This window comes from Melospiza georgiana, chromosome 7 (assembly GCF_028018845.1).
Source record: "Melospiza georgiana isolate bMelGeo1 chromosome 7, bMelGeo1.pri, whole genome shotgun sequence".
Classification (NCBI taxonomy): Eukaryota; Metazoa; Chordata; class Aves; order Passeriformes; family Passerellidae; genus Melospiza; species Melospiza georgiana.
Genome location: NC_080436.1, coordinates 4,504,906 through 4,528,754, shown reverse-complemented (window position 1 = coordinate 4,528,754; position 23,849 = coordinate 4,504,906). Strand labels below are relative to the sequence as shown.

The following is a 23,849-nucleotide window of genomic DNA, read 5'->3' as shown; positions in this document are numbered from 1 at the left end:
GGTGAGAAACCACAGGAACAGACCCCTTGTTTCATTTAAATACAACTTCAGCAATCAGCAGGATGGGGATGCTGAACAATGCCATCCATTTTTTTAGTGAACAGAACATCAGAGGACGGGGAACTGGCAGTGGGAGAGGTGGATTTGGGTGGGATATTTGCATTCTAAAGCTGTTCTGCCCCATGGGACACTCCAGCCTTTTGCTGTGGGAAATGGGAAGTGCAGCAAGTGAGGAAGGAATCACTTGGCAAAGCTTAGATGAAATGTTTTGAGGGAGGACTTGGAGAAAATGCCTTGGGGTGAGGTTTCCCAGGTAGTTTTGCAGCCTGTGCCAGATGCCCTCTTATTTTACCCTTATTGCCATGGATGTAAATCAGGATGTGATCCCAAATGGGAACCACAAGGGGTGACAGCTCGTTTCCCTGCAAAAAACACGAGGTGGAGGAAATCCCAGGGAGTGCAAGGAGTTCTTCCAGCCTGGCTCTCAGGGTTTGATGAGAGGGTTGAAGCACCCCTGCCTTGCTGGGGAGCCGCCCTGACGTGTGTGCTGTGGATTTTCTGTGTTGCAGGACAGTGGTGATGCCCATTGCCAACGAGTTTGCCCCAGATGTTGTGCTGGTGTCATCTGGTTTCGATGCTGTGGAAGGGCACCCCACACCCCTGGGAGGATATAACCTGTCAGCAAAATGTAAGTGGGGGCTTTGCTTCAGTTGCTGTCCTGTGGATTGAAGGACAGTATTCCCAGATTTTACTTTGTGGGGTCTATTTCAGGTCTTTCGTTTCAAAGGCAAAACTTCCATCCTTCTCCTTTGAATTTTCATGGCATTTATCTTTTTATAATGCATATTTTAGCCTGGCTGAAGCCTTAATTTTGTTGGGTTTTTTTTTTTTTGAAACATTGCACATTTCAACTTTGAAATATTCAGTACGTAATATTGTGTAATTTATTTGTAGTCACATCTCTGCTGAATTAGAGAGTTATGCTGGCATTAATATAAAATTGCAGAAAAAGTCCATACCAGCTGTAAACACTCTCATTGCTACCAAGAAATCCATTTCTTCCTCCAGGACACCTTATTAAAACTTTGGGCTGAATGTTTTTGCTCTCCACCTCTGAATTAATTACAGACACCCACAAGCCCTCCTTTTTGCTTCGGGTCTGGGATGTTTTTGGGAGATGCACTGAAATAACTCCACCCCTCCAGGTTATGTGGAGTTTACCTGGCACTGTTTCCTTCACATTTATCCAGAGGACAGTTTTTCTTGCAAAAAGGCTTTTACTATTATTTTTTAAGAGTTTGTTCCAGCCAGGAAAATTGTTCTCTACAGTGAACTTTAAAACCTCGTAAGGGAGCTGAACCTGTAAACTTTATATAAGAATAAAGTGAAATAGGTTTACAAGAGGCAAGTTCCTCGAGATATCCAGAAACACTTTGGAAAGGAAAGGTCTTGTTTACGTGCTGGTTGAATTTGCCATGCTCTGCTCCTCTCACAAAACCAGCTGTGGGCTCAGCAGTGGATGCTTTTCTCTGCCTGTTAATTTGTTAATTTGCAAAGGGGTTCGCTCCAAAGCAGAAAGCAGGCAGTGGGGACGGAGGGTAGAAATTCCCTGGCTTCTCCTTTGTTTGGCTTTTTGATTTTTTGATTTTTTTTTTTTTTTTTTTCTCCTGGAGGGGGAAGGTTGCTTTGAGGACACGTTTTTTAAATCCTCGCCGCTTGGTTCTGTTTTGTTTAAAGGGGGCAGAAATGTATTGTGTGTCATCTGATCAAAGTGCCGGGTGCCCCTGGAATTTTTATAGCATATTATGGACGGGAAGAGCTGTCTGCTGAGAACGAGATGTCAAACCTAAATCTCTCTGGGGCTGTACTGCACTGCTGCTATCCCGACCCAAACTGGGCCCGTTCACCTTCCTCCTCCCTCCCCCAAAGCAGCATCCAGCAGAAATCCGCCCCTTTCCCTGCTCCCAAAGAGAATGCTGGCTGCTGGCTCTAATTTGGGGTGCTGAGGGGTGGCAAGGGGAGGATGGTGATGCTCCCAGCTGGGCTGGTGCTGCTGGGGGACGCGGGGATCCATCCCGGGAAGCCGCAGCTGGAACCGCGCACCGAAGCCCAACCTGGCTCGCGTTACGCGCCGAGCCTTTGCAAATCCCCGCTGGCTTTTTAATATGATGTAATTCCTCTCCCTAATTCTTTGATCCTCCGCCAGGAGCCCCATTCCAGCCGCCACCTTTGCCCTTGTGCTGCATTTCCTCTGTTTCCCCCCTTGCAGGCTTTGGGTACCTGACGAAGCAGCTGATGGGGCTGGCCGGGGGCCGCGTGGTGCTGGCCCTCGAGGGCGGCCACGACCTCACGGCCATCTGCGACGCCTCGGAGGCCTGCGTGTCTGCCCTGCTGGGAAACGAGGTACAGGCACCCCCAGACACACTCCCCCCTCGGGTTTGGGCGTCCCATCCTCCCGGCTGCCAAGTTCCTGTCGTTGTTTGGTGTCCTCCTGACACTCGGTGTTTGTTTTGTGCTTAAAAGCCACCTGTGCTTTGTAGTCGTGCAATGAGTGAAACAGCTAGGAATGGTTTTTGGGTTTGTTCTTTCTCCAAATAATTTGCTTTGTGCTCTTTGAAAAACAACGCTTTTAATTAATTTCTGAATTCAGTGTGCAAGTCTTCCCTTCTCTTTGCTCCCCTCTCTAGTCCTACAGACTGTGCCTGCTACATGGGGCATCTTGCTTGACATGATTTTTTCCTAGGAGTTACATTTTCTATTTTCTGCACGTTGCTGTGTAGGAGAAGTCTTGACTGTGTCAGAAAAATTGGCCAGAAAGGTTAGGGGGGTGATTGCAAGATAAGAGCCAGACAGAGAAATACAGCAAGATGTTGGATTCTGAAGAGCTGTGGGTGTTTTCCTACCGAGAAAATTTTAGATACTCCATCTTTTCAATACAGCAAGATGTTGGATTCTGAAGAGCTGTGGGTGTTTTCCTACCGAGAAAATTTTAGATACTCCATCTTTTCAATACAGCAAGATGTTGGATTCTGAAGAGCTGTGGGTATTTTCCTACCGAGAAAATTTTGGATACTCCATCTTTTCAATACAGCAAGATGTTGGATTCTGAAGAGCTATGGGTGTTTTCCTACAGAGAAAATTTTAGATACTCCATTTTTTCTGCTTTCCCCCCCCCCCACACTTTTAGTGTCAGTGGGATGAAAGAAGGAACACTACATCTACACACCTTTGAAATCCTTGCAGGGATGTTGACTCCACCACTGCCCTGGGCAGCCTGACTGAATGCTTGAGCATGCTTCCAGTGAAGGAATTTTCCCTAATATCCAACTTAAACCTCCTCTGGTGTAGATTTAAACCATATTTGAGGGCTTTTGAGTGTGGTTACTTTGGGCTGAGGTGCAGCACCAGTGGGTCTGTCTCCAGTGGGAGCTGATTTCTGGGGAGGGTTGTAGTTCAGTGACCATCAGGTGTCTGGAAAGATGGAGAGGGAGCTTGGATCTGCATTGAGGTGTGGAGCAGTTTGACCTCCAGCCTGTTGGAGAAATGTTCTGTCGTGGAGAATCCACACTCAGCGTTAGGTGGGAGGCTGGAGGAGGAGATAAACCAGCTGGGATTCATCAGAAGCACCTGCTTCCATCATCCAGCATCCCAGTGTCCAGAGAGCATCCTGCTCCTTGTGCTGGGCCAGGCAGCTCTGAGAAGGCTCTGGGCACAGAGCATGGCTCCAGCCTGCACTCAGCCCTGGGGACAGCTGAAAACTCAGGAGGCAGCTGCCACACCAGCATGGAAACAGGGGACTTCCACTGATGAGGCACTGGCACAGCTTTCATAGAGAAGCTGTGGCTGCCCCTGGATCCCTGCAAGTGTCCAAGGCCAGGTTGGATGAGGTTTGGAGCAGCCTGGGATAGTGAAAGGTGTCCCTGGCCATGGCAGGGATGAGCTTTAAGGTCCCTTGTAAGCCAGACCTTCCTGGGGTTCTGTGAGGTGTGTATTGCACACCCATATGTTTTAAGTGGTCTCTACAGACAATTCCTCTGGCTCCAGCCACCTTTGGGTGCAGGATGCACTTGGAAAGTGAAGCAGTGGGAATAACACCTGGAGGATGTCACTCCTGCTGCTCAGTGTGCTCCTAGGATCACAGGAGGCTGACTGCAACCACAAGCAGTAAATAAGTGCTTCACCCAAGCCATGGGTGTGTTTGGGAGTGTGAGGCTGTGGGGAGAGCTCAGCACTCAGGATACCTTGGATGTTGTGAGCTGCCTGAGTGATTCCATTGAGCAGAGGAAATATTGATCCTTAAAGATAAAAAACATTGATTGTTTTAATCATGGCTACAAGGACACTTAAACACAGACCTGCTCTCACTGGTCCTAGGTGGGCTGTGCAGATAGGGTAATATTCCCTGGCTTAGGCACACATCAGAAAGCAGGAAACACTCCTTTTATCCAGGTCTTTCCTGGAACCTTTTGAAGGCAGGGCAGCCGGGGGGAGCTCTGTGCCGCGGCGCTTTGATGCGGTTTGATCTACAGCGTGTCAGAGCAGCCTGCTGCACACACATGGACAGGCAGCTGTGGCCAGGCCGGGCTGCAGGGAGCTGGGCTGGCTCGGGAGCCAAGCTGGAGCTCCACTGGGGCTGCTGGGAGAGGAGGGGAGCAGTGCCAGTCCCCTGAGCACGGCGTCCACCGGCCGAGATCAAAACTCCCGCGTCGGGGAAGCAGCCCCTTCCCAAGCTGCCAGGAAATGAACCCAGAGCTGATTGCTGCCCTGGGGAGGGGGTCAGGGCTGGGGAATGGGCCTGCACTGCTGTGCAATGCTCACAGGGCTTCAGGGGAAATCAGGGCTGGGAAATCAGAGAGAGACTTGATACAGGCTGAGAGGGTTTGGGTTGTTCCGCCTGGAGAAGGCTCCTGGGAGAAGTGTTCCAGTGCCTAAAGTGGCTCCAAGAGAGCTGGACAGGAGCTTTAGACAAGGATCTGATGGGACAGGAAAAGGGGGAATGGTTTTAATCCATTTTAACCCAGAGGGCAGGGTTAGATGGGATATTGGGAATTAGGAATTGTTCCCTGTGAGGGTGGGCAGCCCTGGCACAGGGTGCCCAGAGAAGATGTGGCTGCCCCTGGATCCCTGGCAGTGCCCAAGGCCAGGCTGGATGGGGCTTGGAGCAGCCTGGGATAGTGGAAGGTGTCCCTGCCCATGGATGGGGTGGGATGAGGTGAATTTTAAGATCCCTTCACTCCCCAGCATTCCGTGATTCCATGATTTTGGCGTCTGCTGATGGCAGTCCACACCAGTTAGCCACCGTTCCTCTCCCATTGCTCTGCAGAGCTGCTCAGTCCATCGTGGGCATCTCCAGCCTCTGCCCTTCAAACAGGAAGGTGATGACAACCAGGTGCCTTATGCCCAGAGGTTTTTTGCTCCCTTTTCTGCAGGCTGAGGCTGTTTATGAGTGTTATTTCAGGAGGAGGAGTGAGCTCTAGAATCTCAGTGTCAACCAAGAGGCCATGGAAAGCTCTTGCTCAAAGACTTACCCAGGAGTTGCTTTCACCTTCACTTAATGTTGTACAGAAACCAGTTTGGAGCAGAACTATTTTTAGAGTGGGGAATTAATAAAAAGTGCAATCCATAATTACTGAATCTGGAATGCAGCATCCTGTGAAGTACCTATGGAATGGCTACCATGTGCTCATAAGAGCAGTCTTGGCTGCAGCTTCTCTTGGCTTTGAGGGAAGTTAAACTTTGCCATGGATATTTTTAAATGTTGAACTCTGGCTGTTCTTTGCTGGGGAACATCCCTGATTAGGTTGCTTTCAGCACAGTTAACAGCAGTGGACATCTCTTGTTTTGGACAAGCCCACCTTGGAGGTTTGGCATGAATTCATTCATTAGAGGAGAACCTGCAAGGGCAGAGGTGTCTCCTCTTCTTGAGCTTTTCTAAAGGAAATCAAATAAATCCTAAAACTTTTATCCAGCAGTGCTTGTCAGGCCTTTCCCTGGGCTGGCACAGGCACGCTCCCACTGCAGAATGACTAGTGGAAGGTGTCCCTGCCCATGGCAGGCATGGAGTGGGATGGGCTTTAATGTCCCTTCCCACCATAACCGTTCTGGGATTCAATGGTAACATTCCTCTGGTGTTCCTCTCTCTCTCTCTCTCCAGCTTGACCCTCTTCCAGAGAAGGTTTTCCAGCAGAGAGCAAACGCTAACGCCGTGCATTCCATGGAGAAAGTCATCGAGATCCACAGTGAGTGCAGCCCCACCGACCCAGCCGGGTCCCTGGGGACACCCCTTGGGCTTCCCCACCATCCTGCCAGCTCCATGCTCCCATTTCCCACTTTTCTGGTGGTCACTGCACCCTGAGCTGGGCTTGTGCAGTGACAAAGCCCGGCAGGGCTTTAGCCCTTAGGGGGAATTACAGAATCAGAGCACAGGTTAGGTAGGAGAAGACCTTCAGGAGGATCCAGTCTAGCTGTTAACCCAACAAAAACTAAAAGCTCTAAAATCTCTGTAAAGGACAGACTGTCCTGCCATTAGAGGGTGCTCTTACTTCTTGGAAAGCAATTGAGTATCTCTGAATAACACAAGTTTGGTGTTGTGGCACCCATTGTTTAGGAGTAGATAGGCATGGAAGTGAAGCAGGCTCTCAGACACAGGCTGGGATTCTTGGGATGTCCTGTGCAGGGCCAGGAGTTGGATTCAATTATCTCTCCCAAGGGATGATCCCTTCCAAGGATATTCTATGAATTTTGCTGGCAGCTGTTGATATTTTAGGTTTATTTAGCTAAGCAGTTTAAAATCATTGCAGTGAACCTTGCCTGGAGAAATTCTTGGAAATTCTTTCCTCTGGAGCCTTCCCAGTGCTCTTCTCCATGCAGAAGGGTGTCAAACTGCTGGCATAAAAAATACTTTGGAGGTTGAAGGTTGGACTTGGTGATCTTGGAGGTCTTTTCCAACTTTAATGGATCTAAACACATCTTGGGCTTCGTTAGTCTTCAGGGATTTGCCCACTGAATGTACGTGGCAGTCAGCAGGTGGATCCAGACCTGGACTGCATCCTTCCCCTCTCCTGGATTTTTTGGTGGAGAGACATCTCCAGGCACATTTGTCCTTAGGTCTAGAAGTTTCTGAGGTGTTTAAAGTGGAAAAGGGAATTAATTTTTGAGCACCTAAGGCCCTTAAAGTGAGAGTATGGATCAGATGAGTGAGAGTATGGATCGGATGAGCGTTCCTGAGCAGTTCCAAGCCAGCGGCCAGGTTTGGGAAAGCAGGAGCTGGAATGGTGCCCTGATGGCCCTGTTGTCACCTCTCCCCCAGGCAAGTACTGGCATTCCCTGCAGCGTTTTGCCTCCACGGTGGGATATTCCCTGGTGGAGGCCCAGAAGTGTGAGAACGAGGAGGCGGAGACAGTGACGGCCATGGCATCGCTGTCGGTGGGTGTGAAGCCGGCGGAGAAGAGGTCAGTGGTTTCCCATCACATTTCCAGAGCAGCCTTGCAGGTTAATCCTCTCCTTTCAGCCACTGCTGATGTGTTCCCCACGTCCCCTGTCCTCTGTGGGTTCCCAGAAAACCTTCCAGGCTGCAGGAGAGCAGCAGAGCCATGAGCTCTGTGCGTGCACCCTGTGTTTGAGCCTTCTGCTCTGAGCACGGCTTTGGACCACACAAAGGAATTTATTTTGCTGGGGAAAATCTTAATGTTGCCCAAGTGAGATTGTCCAAAAACCCTTCTTGGTGGCAAGTTTAATTCAGGTGATCCCAGCTGGCTGGGTGGGAAGGTGATGGGAATATAAGGAGTGAGACTTGGCACCACGAATTGTCCATCTATGTCATGCCAAACCCTCTTCTCTCTCTCCCCTCCCTGTCCCACCCTGGCTGGCTGTGCAATCCCTCAGACCTGAGGACGAACCCATGGAAGAGGAGCCTCCCCTGTAGCAGCCACCTTCGAGCTGGAGTTCTCCTGTCTGTTCGTCTTCGTCTTGAAGCTCTGCCAAGAAGCTTTCTCTTGTTACTCCTGCGTCCTGTCACGGTTATTTCCCGAACACGGAAGGACAGCCAGGTGTAAAGCAAAGCAAGCGACACAAAAAAACAAATCTCTCCGCATCTTTGAGTCTCTTTTTGCTGAAAAAACCACGCTGGTGAAGAGCAGCAAAGGACTGACACGTTGGGCACTCACGTTCCTCTGGTCCTCACCGCGAGCAGAAAGAGGAACGATGCCCGGGAAGTCTTTGGCAGAGTTGCCAAACAAAAAAAAAAACCACGAAAACGAAACGCGAGAATAATAAAGAAATCAAAGATTCAACAACACAAATCAAACGAACCTTAACGTAAAACTGGTGCTTACAAAGTTGATTACCCACAACTGAGCAATCTCCGCTTGAACCACTCAACCCATCGTGTACTTTCATTTCTTGGATATTTGGAAATGGCTCTTGCCTGCCTGTGCGTCACGACAGCTCCTGTCGGAACTGGAACGTTGGGAGATGATGGTGGATTTTTAACGGGGAGGGACAGGGAACGAGGACTCACCTGACACCTAAAGGAAAGGGAAGCAGAAGGGGGGGAACGGTAGCCCAGATGGAGTCGGCTTTATTGTCTCCAAAGCCATCTGAAGATGAGTTTGTGCCTTTTTTTTTAATTGATGGATTTGGTGCAGCTGGATTTTCTGAAGTTTGAGGAACAATGCCTTAAGTAAAAATTAATTAAAAAAACAAAACACACACGGAAAAAAAAAAAAACAAAAAACAAAAAACCAAAAAAAAAAAGAAAAAAAAAAAAGAACACAGCAGTTCCTGAATATTTTTCCTCTGGTTGGGAAAGCCAAGGACTGCCATCAGGAAGGAAGACTTTTTGGCTTGTGCTGGCATGATGGTGGGAAGCAGGCATCAGCTGAACAGAGCGTCTCCAAAAACTGTCGACAAGTTTGGATTTGTTTTGTTTTCTTTCATTGCTGTTTCAGAGAAAAGGAAAAAAGAAAAAAAAAATTAAGGTAGTTGCCAGAAAAGTGGCAAATACTGTTGGGTCTTTGAAATTCAACCATTTTTAACAACCAATTTTCAAATGTTTTCTCTCTCTTCTACATTATCTAGTAATTGAACTTACCAATTTGGTTGTTGAAGCATGTATTAGACACAAATGCAGGTTTTAAGACTGGAATGCTTTTTATTAAAAGCAACTAGCATGAGATATTGCTTAAATTGTTAGGTATAAATATATATATGTGTATAATGTATATTCCAAATGTATTCCAAGCTTAGAAACCGGATTCCTATGAATTATTGAGAAAAATATTTATGATGCATTTATAGAAAAAAGAAAAGAAAATATATGTAATAAATGCATACTCTAACAGTAGCCATTGGAAGCTCCCTAGGGACAGATTTGGGAATTGGAATGTCAAAGGTGCTTTTGGAGAAGGATCTAGGTTGAAACTCGAGGACTTGTCAGGCAACAGGTTGGGAAGTTTTTCAGAAAGCCAACACTTTAGCCACTGGGCAACTACCCTAAACATTTGTATTTTAATTTAAGGTTTTTAGTTGTGATCCTTTTCTAACAAACACGAGAAAAAAAAAGAGTTTTTTATAGCAAAGACGCTGAATTTGCTGTTAATTTTTATATGGATATTTCCCGAAACCCTCCGGAAGCCTTGTTTGTGTGACTCTGACATTTCTTTTCCATTTGGCAGGTTTCCTTTCTGAACGGCAATAGCATCTAAACCTTTCTTCCTCCCTCTTTTCTTGCTTATAATACATGGATTTTCCTTTATTTTCTTTCCTTTTTTTTAATTTTTTTTTTCTTTTTTAAATTTTCTGTATTGTTTTCTCTCCTTTTCCTCAACTCTTTTGTACAGTGAGCAGCTTTCTGCAGGTGTAAGGAACTGTGGGCAGACCAGCAGAGTTTGTTTTTTTCTGGGAAAGGGCGCATTTTACCGAGGAGGAGGAGGAGGAGGAGGAGGATGAGGGACGGCGAGGGGCTCCTTTGTTGTACCGATTCCGCCAACTGTATATTTCCTCAGCTCTCTTGTAGTAGCTCTGTAGAGAAAATAAGGAATTTTCTTGCCTGGTAGTGTTCAGTGGGCAATGCCTTTGTCCTGCCCGCGGCTCCTGGCGCTGCCTGCCCTCGGGAAGGCTCCTTGGATACTCCGGGACCGCCGGCCTTTTCTCTCCGCCGGACGTGCCCGCAAGCTCCCCACCTCCTCTCTCCCTCTTTTTCTCCTCTCTTGTTCTTCTTCTTCTTCTTCCTGATGCTGGGAGAGGTTTTGGAGGCCTTTTTTTGTTTGCCCCCCACCCCGAGGAGGGAATCCTCCCGGGAATGCCGGGTGGGAGAGGCCGCGAGCGCTGCCGTGGAGCGTCCGGGCGGAGATGGCGCTCCCCGCGCGCCTCCCTCCAGCAGTGTAGGACAGCACATCCCTCTCCCCAGCACAGCTTCTCCTTAACCACCCTTCCTCCTTTTATCCTTTGCTCCCGTGGTGACTGACTGGTGGGGTTGCTTCCAGTAACTTCTCTTCTTTCCAGTTCTCGAAGCAGCCGCTTTCGTTCCGTTCAGGACTCGCTGGCGGGAGGAATCGGGAGCGTGACCCCCACGCTGGAGGCTTTTGTTCCCTTCCTCGATTTCTAGTGCAGTTTCAGAACCAAGACACTACAGTATTTGAGTTGTGCAAACCCAAGTACGTCCTAAAAAACCCCAAAAAGCCCCAGTGGCAAGGCCTGTCCTCGGCATATCCTAAAATTCCCCCGTGTGAGAGCACCGCGTTCCTGGGGATGTTGTGGTTTGGGGTTTTCTTCCATCTGACCACGCTGCTGCTGTGATCTCAAATCCATCCCACTGGTGACTGACGTGGGGTTTGCTCCCTGTGCCCTGGGCAGTGCCTGTGTTTACACCTCCCTTTGTCTCGTCAGCTCTTCCCCGGAAGGTTTTTAAAATTTCTGCTCCCGGTCGCGGCAAAGCTTTTTCCTTCCTTTTTGCTCTCCCGGGAGCCGCCGGCTGCCTGTGCTGAGCCGGTTCCTTTGGAAAATCCCGAGGAGCTTGTTGGGATGCCACCTTCCTTCCTTCCTTCCTCCCTCCTTCCTTTCCAATCCTTTCCCTCAGCTTTTTGCCGGGACGGGAAGATTTTTCCCGAGAGGACAGAGCTCGTCTCCTCCAAAGCTCCCGGCGTTGTGGATTTGTTTGCAGCATCCCCCTTTTCCCTGGGAACGCTGTGACCTTCCCTGGGGGTGCTCTTCCCCGGGGATGCTCTCCGGGCCCAGCGCAGGCACGGAGAGGAGGGAGGGAGCCCTCGTTTTGAGGCTCTCCAGGGGGATTTTTCACCTTTTTGAGCCATTAAAGCTTCTTCATTTCAGATGACTTTGCCACGGTGCGGCCGCGCCAGCGGGGTGGGAGCCTGGGATGTTCCCACATCCCGGCCCGTGCTGCCCAGGGCATCCTTTGTACCTGCTTGGGAAGAAAAGGAACATCTGTCAATCCTCTTTACAGTGAAGTGAGGCCCAGTTTGCAGTACACAAGTAACCATTGGGGGTTTTTTGGTTGGTTTTTTTTTTTTTTTTGTTTGTTTTTTGGTTTTTTTTTTTACTTTCAATACAAAACATTCCTTTTTTTTATTAGTCACGGTCATGTACTCATTCCATTCTTCCTTTTGTAAACTTTTTTGGGCCCATGTTCTTTTACGGGCATTGATATATATAAATATATATATAAATATATATGAATATATTTTTTTAAGTTTCCTACACCTTGAGGTTGCATGGTCTGTAAGGTTGGCATGTCTTTATATTGTATACAGATTTTGCACGCCAAACTTGGCAGCTTTGAAAACGATAACGAGAAAAAGAAACAAAAACAAAAAAAAAAGAGGTGGTTGGGGTTTCTCTGGGTTGGTTTTTGTTTTGTTTTTGTTTTATATTGGTTTTTTGGTTGTTTTTTTTTTTTTTTTTTTGCTCTCGTGGCATTTGTGGAGACTAAAGGTTGGGATGTTGTTGTCACACACACTCACTCACCCACACAGCTACACACCAAGGAAGGAGAGTGGGAATTCTTTTTTTTTGTTTCCTTTTGGAGTCTTACTGAACTTAATAAGAAGAAATTGTGCTTTTTATTGTTAAAAAGAGTAAATAAATAAAAAAAAAAAAAAAAAGGACTACTTAAAACATTTCTCATTTTAAGAAGAAAAGAAAAAAAAACTAAGACGTTTATCTAGCACTTGTGACTTACCAATAATAGAGTTTATTGTATTTATGTGGAAACAGTGTTTTTAGGGAAACTACGCCGAACACACCAAGTAAACTGCCTGTGTCATTATTATTATTATTATTATTGTTATTATTCTTTTCCTTTGGGTTGGTGTTTTTGCTTTGATTTCTCGGCTGGGTGGGGAGGTTGGATGCAACCCTTGTGTCAACACACACAGAGTCGTTCATTCCGAGGAGCCGGACGGACGGACGGACGGACGGATGGATGAGGAGGACTTTAAAGAGTTAACTCTTCAGCACAGCTGCGTTAACTTTTTTAAGAAATTACTTTTACATGATGTATTTTTGCTCGGTTTCACTTTAAGCAGTCGTGTACTGTGCAACACTGTGGTTTAAAAACGAGACTTTACAGCAAAAGGCAAAACGTGTTTCTTCATTGTCACGAAGTTGGGCTCGTTCTCAGCTCATCTTCACTTTGTCTTTGATATTGATGATGATGAAAAAGAAAAAAAAAAAAGTATCCTATTGAAAGAAAATAAATTAACACTTTTTCTGTGCTCCATAGTGGAGGCGCTATTTTCCAATTTATGAGGATGACAAACTTATATATATAATATATATATAAAAGTGGGGGCGGGGAGGGGGGGGAAGGGGTTGAAACATTATTCACCCGAGAGCTTATTACAGATATGTAGTATCAAAAAGTTGTAACTATATTATATTCTACTTTATACCTATACATGCTCAGTATGACGTCACCATTGGTAGCAGCTACCGGTTTACGCTGTAATTTAGACACAATTTCACTCTTCCTGTATTGGACCCTCCTTTCAGTGATGGTAGCATTCTTTGTGCTCGACTTTCCGACGGTCCTTTCTTTTAATTTGGTGGAGTTGGAATATTTTTTCTCATTCTCGTTTTTTTTTTTTTCTTTCTTTCTTTGTTTTTATTTTATTTTTCTCTTTTCTCTTTATTTTGTTTGGGGTTTTTTTTTGTTGTTGTTTTTTTTTTTTCTTTTTTTCTCTTTTTTTTTTTTTTTACTGGCCAATGGTGTCTTTCTCTGACAGTACCGACTTCAATTTCAACTTTATTAGGAGTCCAGTATTTTGTACCACATTATGACAACTTGTTATTCTTGTGGTGTAAATAAAAGAAAAAAGTTAATTATAGTACCACCCGGGTTTCTGCTGCTCATCTTCTTTCCTTCCTTTGCTGGGATGGGATGGTTTCATCTGCGGGGTTCTTCATGTGTCATGGAAGGGGATGTTGGTGCCAGAGAGGGTTTTTGGGCAAAATATGCCCATGTCTGTGTTGGAGTGTTCGTGGAATAGCTCCTGGAGTTTCCCAGTTTCCTTGTGGCTCCCAGGTGCACGTTGACAAGTGCTGCAAAACACCAATTGGGTTTCCAGGTGAAGCAGCTCCAGCTTTACACCTTTCCCAGCCTTTTTCTTGTATCTTTTCCCTCTGATTGGCTTCCTGCTGGTCTCTGGAGCCCCCTGAACCATCCAAAATCCATCTGCTCCGTGTGTGTCACCTGGAATTGCGCTGTGCTCACAGGGGATGAGGCCACGCCTCAGTTCTGGGCTCCTTGCAGTGGCTCCCTGGAGCAGCAGCAGGTTGGTGGGGAGACCTCACAGGGAAAACTTGGGATGCTCCCAATTCTCTCAGCTGTGAAGCATCCCCTGCTGCTTCTGCCTGGTTCGTGGAATCATGGAGTGGTTTGGGTTGGAAGGATCCAGAGGTCCCCTCTCATCCCACCCCTGCCATTCCAGGGACATCTTCCACTGTCTGGTACTGGCACACCCTGCCCAGGGCCCCCACTGAGTTTAATTTTATAAATTTCACTTGTTTTACTAATGTTTTTTCAAGGCTTTGTGCTTTAGATGCCTGCCCGTGGCAGTGGGAGCACTGCAGGGGGAGGAAAAGGCTCCAACATTAAATGTACAACCTGAGCACACAGGGGGCAGGAGCTCATTCTGTGCCAGCAAAACATCCTGGATTTATGGTGGGATTTGGATCATCTTAATTTCTGGAGCAGAAACTTTCTCCCAGGGCTGGGTTGATCTCTTAGGGAATTCTCTGAAGCTCACTCAGGGCTGTGGGCTGGCAAAGCCAGCTCCTGCTGAGGATGGGGAATGTGCTCCCATCTGTCACAGACATCTTTTATGAGAAATCCTTTCCTTAGGATTTTTCCTCCTGAGAAGCTGAGAGGCCTCAGGAACAAAATGCAAACAATGGTTATCTGCTGCTGTGGAATGCAACAGGTGCATCTGTGACTGGTCCATGTGATTGTTTCTAATTAATGGCCAATCACAGCCCAGCGTTTGTTATCATTCCTTCTTATTCTATTCTTAGCCAGCCTTCTGATGAAATCTTTTCTTCTATTCTTTCAGTATAGTTTTAATGTAATATATATAATAAAATAATAAATCAAGCCTTCTGAAACATGGAGTCAGATCCTGGTCTCTTCCCTCATCCCAAGACCCCTGTGAACGCCGTCACTCCCATCCCACAGCTGTGCTCACGGAAGGCTTCAGCAGGAATGGAGCAAATCCCAAGCTCAGAGAGGGAAAGGATTCCTGGCTGGGGGACACAGAGAGGGGCCAGGTGTCTCCTGGATGGCCACGAGGGACAAGCAAACCTCTGCCCACGTTTACAGCAAATTAAATGGTTCAGTAGCAGAAGGAAACGTTGGGGGTTGAAACAAAACCACCCCAAAATCTCACTGCTGCACAGAAGTGAGGGAAAGCATTTCCTGTGTGGATTGGACCACGCAGCCAGAGCATCAGTGTGCACTAGCCACAGACAGGTGCCCTTCATCTGATTTATTGCAGGCCCTTTTGAGTCTTTTCCATCTATTTCTTTATTCATTGATTCCCTTGCCCCGCGGTGGGAAGGTTTAGATTCACAGAATCACAAAAAGGGACTTGAAAGGACCATCTTGTAACAGCCCCCTGCCATGGCCAGGGACTGCAAATTCACTGCAAGTAAAGGGAAAAAAAGGGGGGGATTTACTGTATTTGGAAGGATGAGGGTGCAGTCAGAATTGTGCATTTGTGCTGTACCAAGGCACAATTATCCAGTGGTCACCAGCTTCAGAGTGCCTGCAGGAACAAGAAACCTGCTTCCCATTAAAGCAGGAAGGGAATGGGGAGCAATTCCTGAGCTTTAAAGGCGATTAAAGAGTCCTCGAGCAAGTTTTCAGAATTTCACTCTTCAATTACACGTTTGAGTTTGAAAGGGGGGAAAAAAATAATAAAAACTAAAACTCCCTCTTTCCCCACCAGCAGAGGGCAATTCCTGCAATCCCCCCCAATCCCCGTGGATAATGCAGCCAGTGTGGGATTAGCAGCCACCTCTGAGCCGGCTGGGTTCAGCCGCTGGGGAGCGCCGGGAATTCCTGGAGCTGGTTTATCCTGGAGTCTGTTAATCTCAGAGCTGGTTTATCCCGGAGCTGGTTTATCCCAGAGACAGTTTGTCCTGGAGCTGATTTATCCTGAAGTAGGTTTATCCTGGAGCGGTTTATCTGGAGCTGGTTTATCCAGGTGGAGCCGATTTATCCAGGAAGAGCCAGTTTATCCTGGAGGTGGTTTATCCAGGAGCCAGTTTATCCTGGAGGTGGTATATCCAGGAGCCAGTTTATCCTGAAGCCGGTTTATCCAGGAGCCGGTTTATCCAGGTGGAGTCGATTTATCCAGGAAGAGCTGATTTATCCAGGAGCTGATTTGTCCTGGAGTTGATTTATCTGGAGCTGGTTTATTCTGGAGCCGGTTTATCCTGAAGCAGGTTTATCCCAGAGCCGGTTTATCCTGGAGCCAGTTTATCTGGAGCCAATTTATCTGGAGCTGGTTTATGCAGGTGGAGCCGATTTATCCAGGAAGAGCCGATTTACCCTGAAGCTGGTTTATCCTGGAGCTGATTTATCCAGGAGCTGGTTTATCCAGGAGGAACTGGTTTATCTGGCAGCCCATTTATCCTAGAGCCGGTTTATCCCAGGGCTGATTTAACCCAGGGCCAGTTTATCCAGGAGCCAATTTATCCTGGAGCTGGTTTATCCTGGAGCCAGTTTATCCTGGAGCTGGTTTGTCCTGGAGGAGCTCCCGGCACTGCTGAGGGTCCCCAGCACTGGCAGGGGCTGCTCCCAAACCCTCCCGTGCTGGGCTCCAGCAGGAGGAAAACCGGGACCAAAAGGGATGAAATCCTCTGGGCTCTGGGAAAGGGGGAGAGAGCTCTGTGCAAGGGAGGGAGCCTGGAGTGGAGATGGGGAAAAACTCTGGGAGCATCCTGAGCCCATCCCGAGCCCATCCTGACCCCACCCCGAGCCCTGCCAAGGCTGGGGAGTATTCCATTTGGGGGGACCCTCGTGGCAGGCAGGAATGATGCATCTGACTCCATGTTCTCAGAAATCTAATTTATTACTTTATAATACTGTATTATATTAAAGAATACTATACTATACTATACTATACTATACTATACTATACTATACTATACTATACTATACTAAAGAATACAGCAAGGACACTTACTGGATGCTAAAAGATAACAATGAAAACTCCTGACTCTTTCCAGAGTCTCTTTTCCAGAGTCTCGACCCCGACTGGCCAAAGAGCCAAAATAACTCACAGCAGAACCCAATGGAACAATCACCTGTGGGTGAACAATCTCCAAACACATTCCACATGAGCACAGCACAGGAGAAGCAAATGAGAGAAGAATTGTTTTCCTTTTCCCTGAGGCTCCTCAGCTTCCCAGGAGGAAAATCCCAGGCGAAAGGATTTTATCAGAGAATGTGAATGGGACAGGGGAGCACTGGGCCAGCCAAGGGAGCAGGGGCTGCACCCGCCGCCTCCTCGCTGTTTTTAGGGAATGTCTGCAGCCAGGTGCCCAGTCCACTACCGGGGATGCAGGTGGGGATGAGGAGGAAGAGGAAGGAGAAGGAGAAGGAGAAGGAGAAGGAGAAGGAGAAGGAGAAGGAGAAGGAGAAGGAGAAGGAGAAGGAGAAGGAGGAACAGGAGGAGGAGGAGGAGGAGAGGAAGAAGAAGGAGAGGAAGAGGAGGCTGTGGAACAGCTGCACATCCAAAGCACAGAGCAGCTTCCCGCAGCTCCGTCTGGAAGCTGGGCAGGGCTGCGGGCTGCCCAGCTCCCCTGGGCTGGTGGATGATGGCCCCTGACTCTCTGAGATGCTTCCCCTCCTTTCAGGGCACAGGGAATGCTCAGCCTGGGGCTGCTGGAGCAGCTCCGTGCTGGGATAACAAAGTGCCCTGGCCAGGCTCACCTGCTGGGCCCTGGGCCCTGCCAGACCCTGTGAGAGCTGCAAGTGGGACTGGGAGTGAGTTATCCCACAGGGGCTGCAGGATAATTCCTCTGTCATCCAAAGCCTTCTCATATCTGACCTCTCTCCCCCTTATTTGCCACATGAAATTGGATTTGCACTGTTATTCCAAAACAATTCCTCTCTGTTCCCTTTACAAGGAGAGAGAGGCAGAGCTGAGGGCTTGAGGGTCCAGGGCTGCTCCCAGCCCTGCTTGGAGAGCCTTGGAGGGAGATGAAAGGAAGAGGAATCCAGGCAGGTGTTGAAGATTGCCATGCAAGATGTTTTCCATTCCCATCTGTTTGGCAGATCACCTTTGTCAAGTGGGCAGTTTGCTTTATCTCTCTCTTTGAGTGACCACATTCACACCTCCCTCAGGAGGGGACATTGCTGATAACAGACTATTGAATGTCACTGCATGGCTGATAAGAACTAGAACATCCCATTGGGAGATGTGAGCCCAGAGGGAGGAGCCAAGCATTGCTACCCAGATATAATCCAGAGGTTTGTGAGACACCAGCACGGCTTTCTCCACGGGATTCCCAGAGGAACAGCAGCTGCCTCTCCTTCCACTGGATCTTCAGAGGAAGAATACATCCTTCTCTACAGATCCCCCTGCTCCAACAGAACCACCCCTGACACTGCAGGAGGGCTGCAGCCACATTTCCAATGGGACTGCCACCAACAGCCTGACCCACAGGGTGTCAGGCTGGGTTCTGACTCTGTCACTGTTGTCCTAGTGTATTGCATTGCTTATTTTATCCTTTTATTTTTCTTCTTCCCTATTAAAGAACTGTTATTTCTGCTCCCATATTTTTGCCTGAGAGCCCCTTAATTTAAAATTTATAGTGATTCAGAGGGGTGGGGAGGGTTTACATTCTCCATTTCAGGAGAGGCTCCTGCCTTCCTTAGCAGACTCCTGTCTTTCCAAACTGAGACAGCAGGGAAGTGTCTGCAGATCCCACCAGGGCTGGAATCCTCTCTGGGAGGCAGCTGGATCAGGTTCTCCTTCCCAAGGATCCTGGCTCACCTGCCCGTGCTGCTGGGCTGCTCAGCCAGCCCATCCTGGAGCACAGCCATGCTGGAATTCTGTCTGGAGGCAGGGAAGTGACACAGAACCATCAAACCTGGCAGGTCCTAACCTCCCCTCAGTCAGAAATCACGGTGCCTTGAGTTTATCATGGAATCACTGTGGTTGGAAAAGCCCTCTCAGAGTGCTCAACCATCCCCCAGCACTGCCAGTCCCACTGAGCCCTGTCCCCAGGTGCCACATCCACAGGGCTTCTAAATCCCTCCAGGAATGAGGACTCCACACTGCCCTGGGCAGCTGTGCCAGGGCCTGGCGTCCCTTTCAGGGAAGAAATTTTCCCTAATATCCAACTTCAGCCTTCCCTGAGGGGACTGAAGGGAATCCCATTCTGGAATTCTCTGGTTCTCCTGCACAGAACTGAACCATGAGGACAACCTGCGGGAGGATTGAAGGTGTTTATTTCTGGAGACTTCCAGGTGAGTTTTTGCTCTTCCCCCTTGTCCTGCTGTAGGATAGATTTATTCTCCTCCCTTTGCCTGCCTGAAAGAGGTTTTTGCCTGTGTCATCCTCAGCTTTGGGACTTTGGGGAGTTGAGGATTCACAGCAGAGCAACTTCCAAGGTGAGGAAACAGCAACAACGCTCTGAAAAATGCATAGGCTGACTGCTCAGAAGCAGCTCCCAGAGCAACATCTCTCTAAAGAAACTTAAAATGATCTCTCAGTTTTGCTTTGGGTTGGGTGTTGGGGGTTTTTTCCCCCCTTGGGCACAATTAAATCCATGAGCTCAAAGGGACAATGGTGGCTGGAAAAGTGCAGTGGGATGGGAAGGGACGCCCTGGCCACCACCAAACCCACCTGAGCAGCATCACCCTTGTCCTGCTGAGCCAATTTGAGGCTCAGGGGCTTTCCCAACTTTTAGCTGGATTTTCTTCTTTTCCAGACAACTTGGATTTCGCTTGCAACCTGTCTGGCAGCCTTTGGCTTCCTGCCTGCTCGGAGCCAGGGCCTGTGGAGATTAATGGCATGGAAAATGAGGAATGCTGGCCGTAAAACTCTGAAATTGTGGGAAAGAGGCAGCCTCTGGTGAGAAGGTGTGTGGCTGCCTCAAGGGTAGGCTTTGGGAAGGCCAAGGCTCTGGCAGGATTATTTTCCCCATCCCTGGAAGTGTCCCAGGCCAGGTTGAGGCTTGGAGCAGCCTGGGATAGTGGAAAGTATCCCTGCCCCATGGCAGGTTTGGAATGAGATGAGTTTTAAGGTCCCTTCCAACCCAAACCATTCTGGGATTCTGAGAGCTTAAAGAAAAGTCATCTCACAGAGGGGCTGGAGCGCCTTGAGTCCAACAAGTCCCTTCCCTTCCCCTCCTGATGGAAAGGTGGAAATCCCCAGGGTGAGGGCTGCCTCCCTCCAGCAGGCAGGGATGGTTCATTCCCAGCAGGGGAGAGGAAACCCAAAATGTATTATTTATTAATTATACCCAAAATCTATTATTTATTAATTATACCCAAGTGTTCCATGGGCTCTGTTCCCAGGAGCTGCGTGGGACACCCCCAGGGTGTGCATGGGGTTCTCTTTCTCCTGGATCCCGGCTGCATTCCATGCACAATGGGAATTCTCAGCTATGCAATGGGGCGACCCGTGGAAAGGACACCCCAAAACAGTGGGGATGGGCTGTTCCTCAGCAATCTGTGCCTGGAATTGGCATCCCAAAGCCTCCAGGGCAGCAGAGGCAATGCCAGCATCCCCTGAACTCCTGCTAAACAAGAGCAGAGAGCCCTGCAAGAGCAGCCGCGCCAGGAGCTTTTATTGATCACAAAATTCACCTGGAAACATTTTAATCCTTACAAAATTCACCTGGAAACACGTTTGAGGCTTTGTTGTCCTCAGAGAAGGGGCTTGGTGAGCTCTGGCTGGAGCAGGGCTGTGACGGTGCTCACAGGGGTCTCAGGATGAGGGAAGAGACGAGGATCTGACTCCATGTTTCAGAAGGCTGATTTATTATTTTATGATATATATTACATTAGAACTATACTAAAAGAATAGAAGAAAGGATTTCATCAGAAGGCTGGCTAAGAACAGAATAAGAAGGAATGATAACAAAGGTTTGTGGCTCAGACAGAGTCCGAGCCAGCTGACTGTGATTGGCCATTAATTCCAAACATCCACATGAGACCAATCACAGATGCACCTGTTGCATTCCACAGCAGCAGATAATCAATGTTTGCATTTTGTTCCTGAGGCCTCGCAGCTTCTCAGGAGGAAAAAGTCCTAAGGGAAGGATTTTTCACGAAAAGATGTCTGCGACACTCCAGGGCAGCTTGGCCACGGCCAGGGAAGGAGGATTTGGGGATTTGGGGTGGGTGCAGCAAGGCTGGAGGAGCTCAGCAGGGATTTGGGATGCTGGGGCATGTCCCTGTCTGATCATGACCCTGTGGAGGTGTGGGAGGAGGGATGGGGCTGTTTGAAGTCCCAGCCACCCAGCTCCCCTCTCCATACCAAAGCTGAGCTTGATTAAATCAGCATTTCCTGGCTGGAAGTGGGGTGAGGACAGGCTCAGTGCTGCTGTGGCACCCCCAGAGAGCAGCACCAGGCAGCATCCCACCCCTGGAGGGGATGGAAGTGGGGTTTGGCCCTTGGAATGTTTTCTTTAGCCCAAACTCAACCCACAGAACAAACCCTGGTGGGTGGGAAAGATGAGGGTGAATGAGCCTTTGGACGGGGAAAGGTGGAAATCACCTGGAAAGAAGAAATATATTTATATATATATTTATATGTACACATATGTATTTTATGTGCATAAATATATATAAAATCTGACCCAGCCCTGAACTTTTCTGGCAGGGGAAGCGAAATTCATGAGGAAATACAGCCCAGGCTGCAATTCCTCATTATATCAGTGGGATATAGCCACGTTAGTGGGGCCAGTAAATCTGCCAGATGGCAACTGGGGGATGAGGTGGGGAGGGAAGGTGGGACCCTCAGGAGGGTGCTGGGGCTGCCCTCCCCCAGCCCTGAGCACCCCCTCCATCCTCATTAAGGAATGTTAATCACCTCGGCTCCCAAAAACTCCCAGGGGTTTGTTTATCATAAAATCTTTATGGTGCTCAGAGGTTTGGAGGGTTTTTTTCCCCTTTCCCTGTTGCATGGGAAGGGTTGGGAGGGGTGGACACAAGCAAAATATTGACCTGATCCCTAGTGGACAAAAAAAAATGTATTCGTGGGAGAAGCCCCCACGTTTCCCATTTCCACGAAAATATCAAATTAACAGGATAACTCTGCCTCCCCACCACATTTCTGCAAAGGGAACTGTTAAATTTGGTTTGGTTTATATCTTAATATTGTAGATCTTTAATAATGGCCTTGCTGTGGGCTGGGAAGTCAGGGCAGTAAAATGAAAAATGTAAAAAAATGTAAAATGTAGGTTTCCCCAGTGGCAAAAACAGAAAAATTCCTGGTGTCCCACGATGCCTGGCACTAAATTCCCTGCACATAATGCACATCTCCACCATCCCCAGCATTTTCCTGGTGACTCGTGCTTGGGCTGGCTTGGACACACTGAGGCACACACTGAATTATTTGGAGAGCAGAAATAGAAAGCACCTCAAAGGCTTCCAAACTGAAGGGGGAAAAAAATAAATTCAGCCTTTTCTCTGTGGAAAATTGAGATGCAAATTTGCTCTGATCAGCACAAGCCTTTTATTGAGGGTTCATTTGAACCCTTTTATTGATTTATTTCTGCGATGCCAACAGGACAAGGAGCACACTGGGCAAAACCTGGCTTGGCGAACCCCATGGTCAGAGGAGCTCTTGGGTGACCCTGTGACTTTGTGTCCCCTCTGATGAGGGACCATGGAAGCCCTGAGGAAGCCAGGATTGACCCCAGTGAGCTCTGAAGTGCCTGTGTTATTGGATATCACTGGGAAAAGGTGAGCTGAGGGACTGGGAAAGCTGGAGACGGCCTCTCCCAGCTCCTTTCCCTGTTGTGGTGCCTTGGTTTGGAAAGACAGGAGTCTGCTAAGGAAGGCAGGAGCCTCCCCTGAAATGGAGAATGTAAACCTTCCCCACCCCTCTGAATTGCTATAAATTTTAAATTAAGGGGCTCTCAGGCAAAAATATGGGAGCAGGAAAGAACAGTTCTTTAATAGGGGAAGGGGAAAAAAAAGATAAAATAAACAATGCAATGCACCAGAACAACAGTGACAGAGTCAGAACCCAGCCTGACACCCTGTGGGTCAGGCTGTTGGTGGCAGTCCCATTGGAAATGTGGCTGCAGCCCTCCTGCAGTGTCAGGGGTGGTTCTGTTGGAGCAGGGGGATCTGTAGAGAAGGATGTATTCTTCCTCTGAAGATCCAGTGGAAGGAGAGGCAGCTGCTGTTCCTCTGGGGAATCCCATGGAGAAAGCCGTGCTGGTGTCTCAAACACCTCTGGATTATATCTGGGTAGCAATGCTTGGCTCCTCCCTCTGGGCGGGGCATCTCCCAATGGGATGTTCTAGTTCTTATCAGCCATGCAGGGACATTCAATAGTCTGTTATCAGCAATGTCCCCTCCCAGGGAGGTGTGAATGTGGTCACTCAAAGAGAGAGATAAAGCAAACTGCCCACTTGACAAAGGTGATCTGCCATACAGATGGGAATGGAAAACATCTTGCATGGCAATCTTCAACATGGGGGAAAGGCCCATCCTCTCCTGGGCCTGTGGTGCTCTTGCCTGAAGGATCAGGACAGCAATTTCCATATCGTACTCCGTGGCTCCTCTGTGCTGAAGGTTGCTCCAGCGTCCTGCTGGTGCCCTGGGGCGATGGGGAAAACCTCCTCACGTGGGTGGATGCTGTGAATTTTGGGCATGGTGGGCACCCTTCCCACCTTCCAACCCAGGAGGACACAACCATCTCCTCAACTCTTTACCTTCCACTCCCCTCTAGTGGTTGTGGAGCCCATGGGAGGCTGAGGGGAGCTGGGTGTGCAGGGAAGTGGCTTTTTATTCACCACTGATGCCATCTGAAGGGCACCGAGGGGTTCCTGCTCCGGGCCAGAGAGATGTGAGCCTGTGTGACACAGCCCAGGCTGAGCCAGGGTGCTGGAGATGGGGGTCACACCCTGCACCTTCCTTTCTTTAAAAAATAAATTAAAAAAAATATAAAGAAATTTAAAAAAATTAATTCTCTTCTCTCCTTAATGAGAGAAACTAGAAAAATGGAGCCACAATTGGCTCCAGGGCATGAGCCCTGCTGTCCCCAGCTCTGTCCCAAGCCTGTGACATCCTCGGGTTCTGTTTGGTTCCGGGGCTGAGCGAGCTCCAGCGTGGGGCCACGAGCCTGCAGAAGGAAGAGTTG

At 48.4% G+C, this 23,849-nt stretch overlaps 1 protein-coding gene and 1 pseudogene across 5 annotated transcripts in view; both read left to right on the top strand.

Annotated features, from left to right (window-relative positions):
• HDAC4 (histone deacetylase 4) overlaps positions 1–12,289 on the top strand; it is a 181,566-nt gene extending 169,277 nt beyond the window's left edge. For all 5 annotated transcript variants that reach the window (XM_058027487.1, XM_058027485.1, XM_058027486.1 and 2 more), the window contains exons 23-27: positions 570–688; positions 2,270–2,403; positions 6,155–6,239; positions 7,310–7,451; positions 7,885–12,289. In XM_058027487.1, coding sequence (XP_057883470.1) covers positions 570–688; positions 2,270–2,403; positions 6,155–6,239; positions 7,310–7,451; positions 7,885–7,924 — 520 coding nt within the window. In that variant the 3' untranslated portion in view covers positions 7,925–12,289. The remainder of the gene's footprint in view (positions 1–569; positions 689–2,269; positions 2,404–6,154; positions 6,240–7,309; positions 7,452–7,884) is intronic.
• LOC131085400 (uncharacterized) lies at positions 11,599–13,345 on the top strand (annotated as a pseudogene).
• Positions 13,346–23,849: the final 10,504 nt, after the last annotated feature.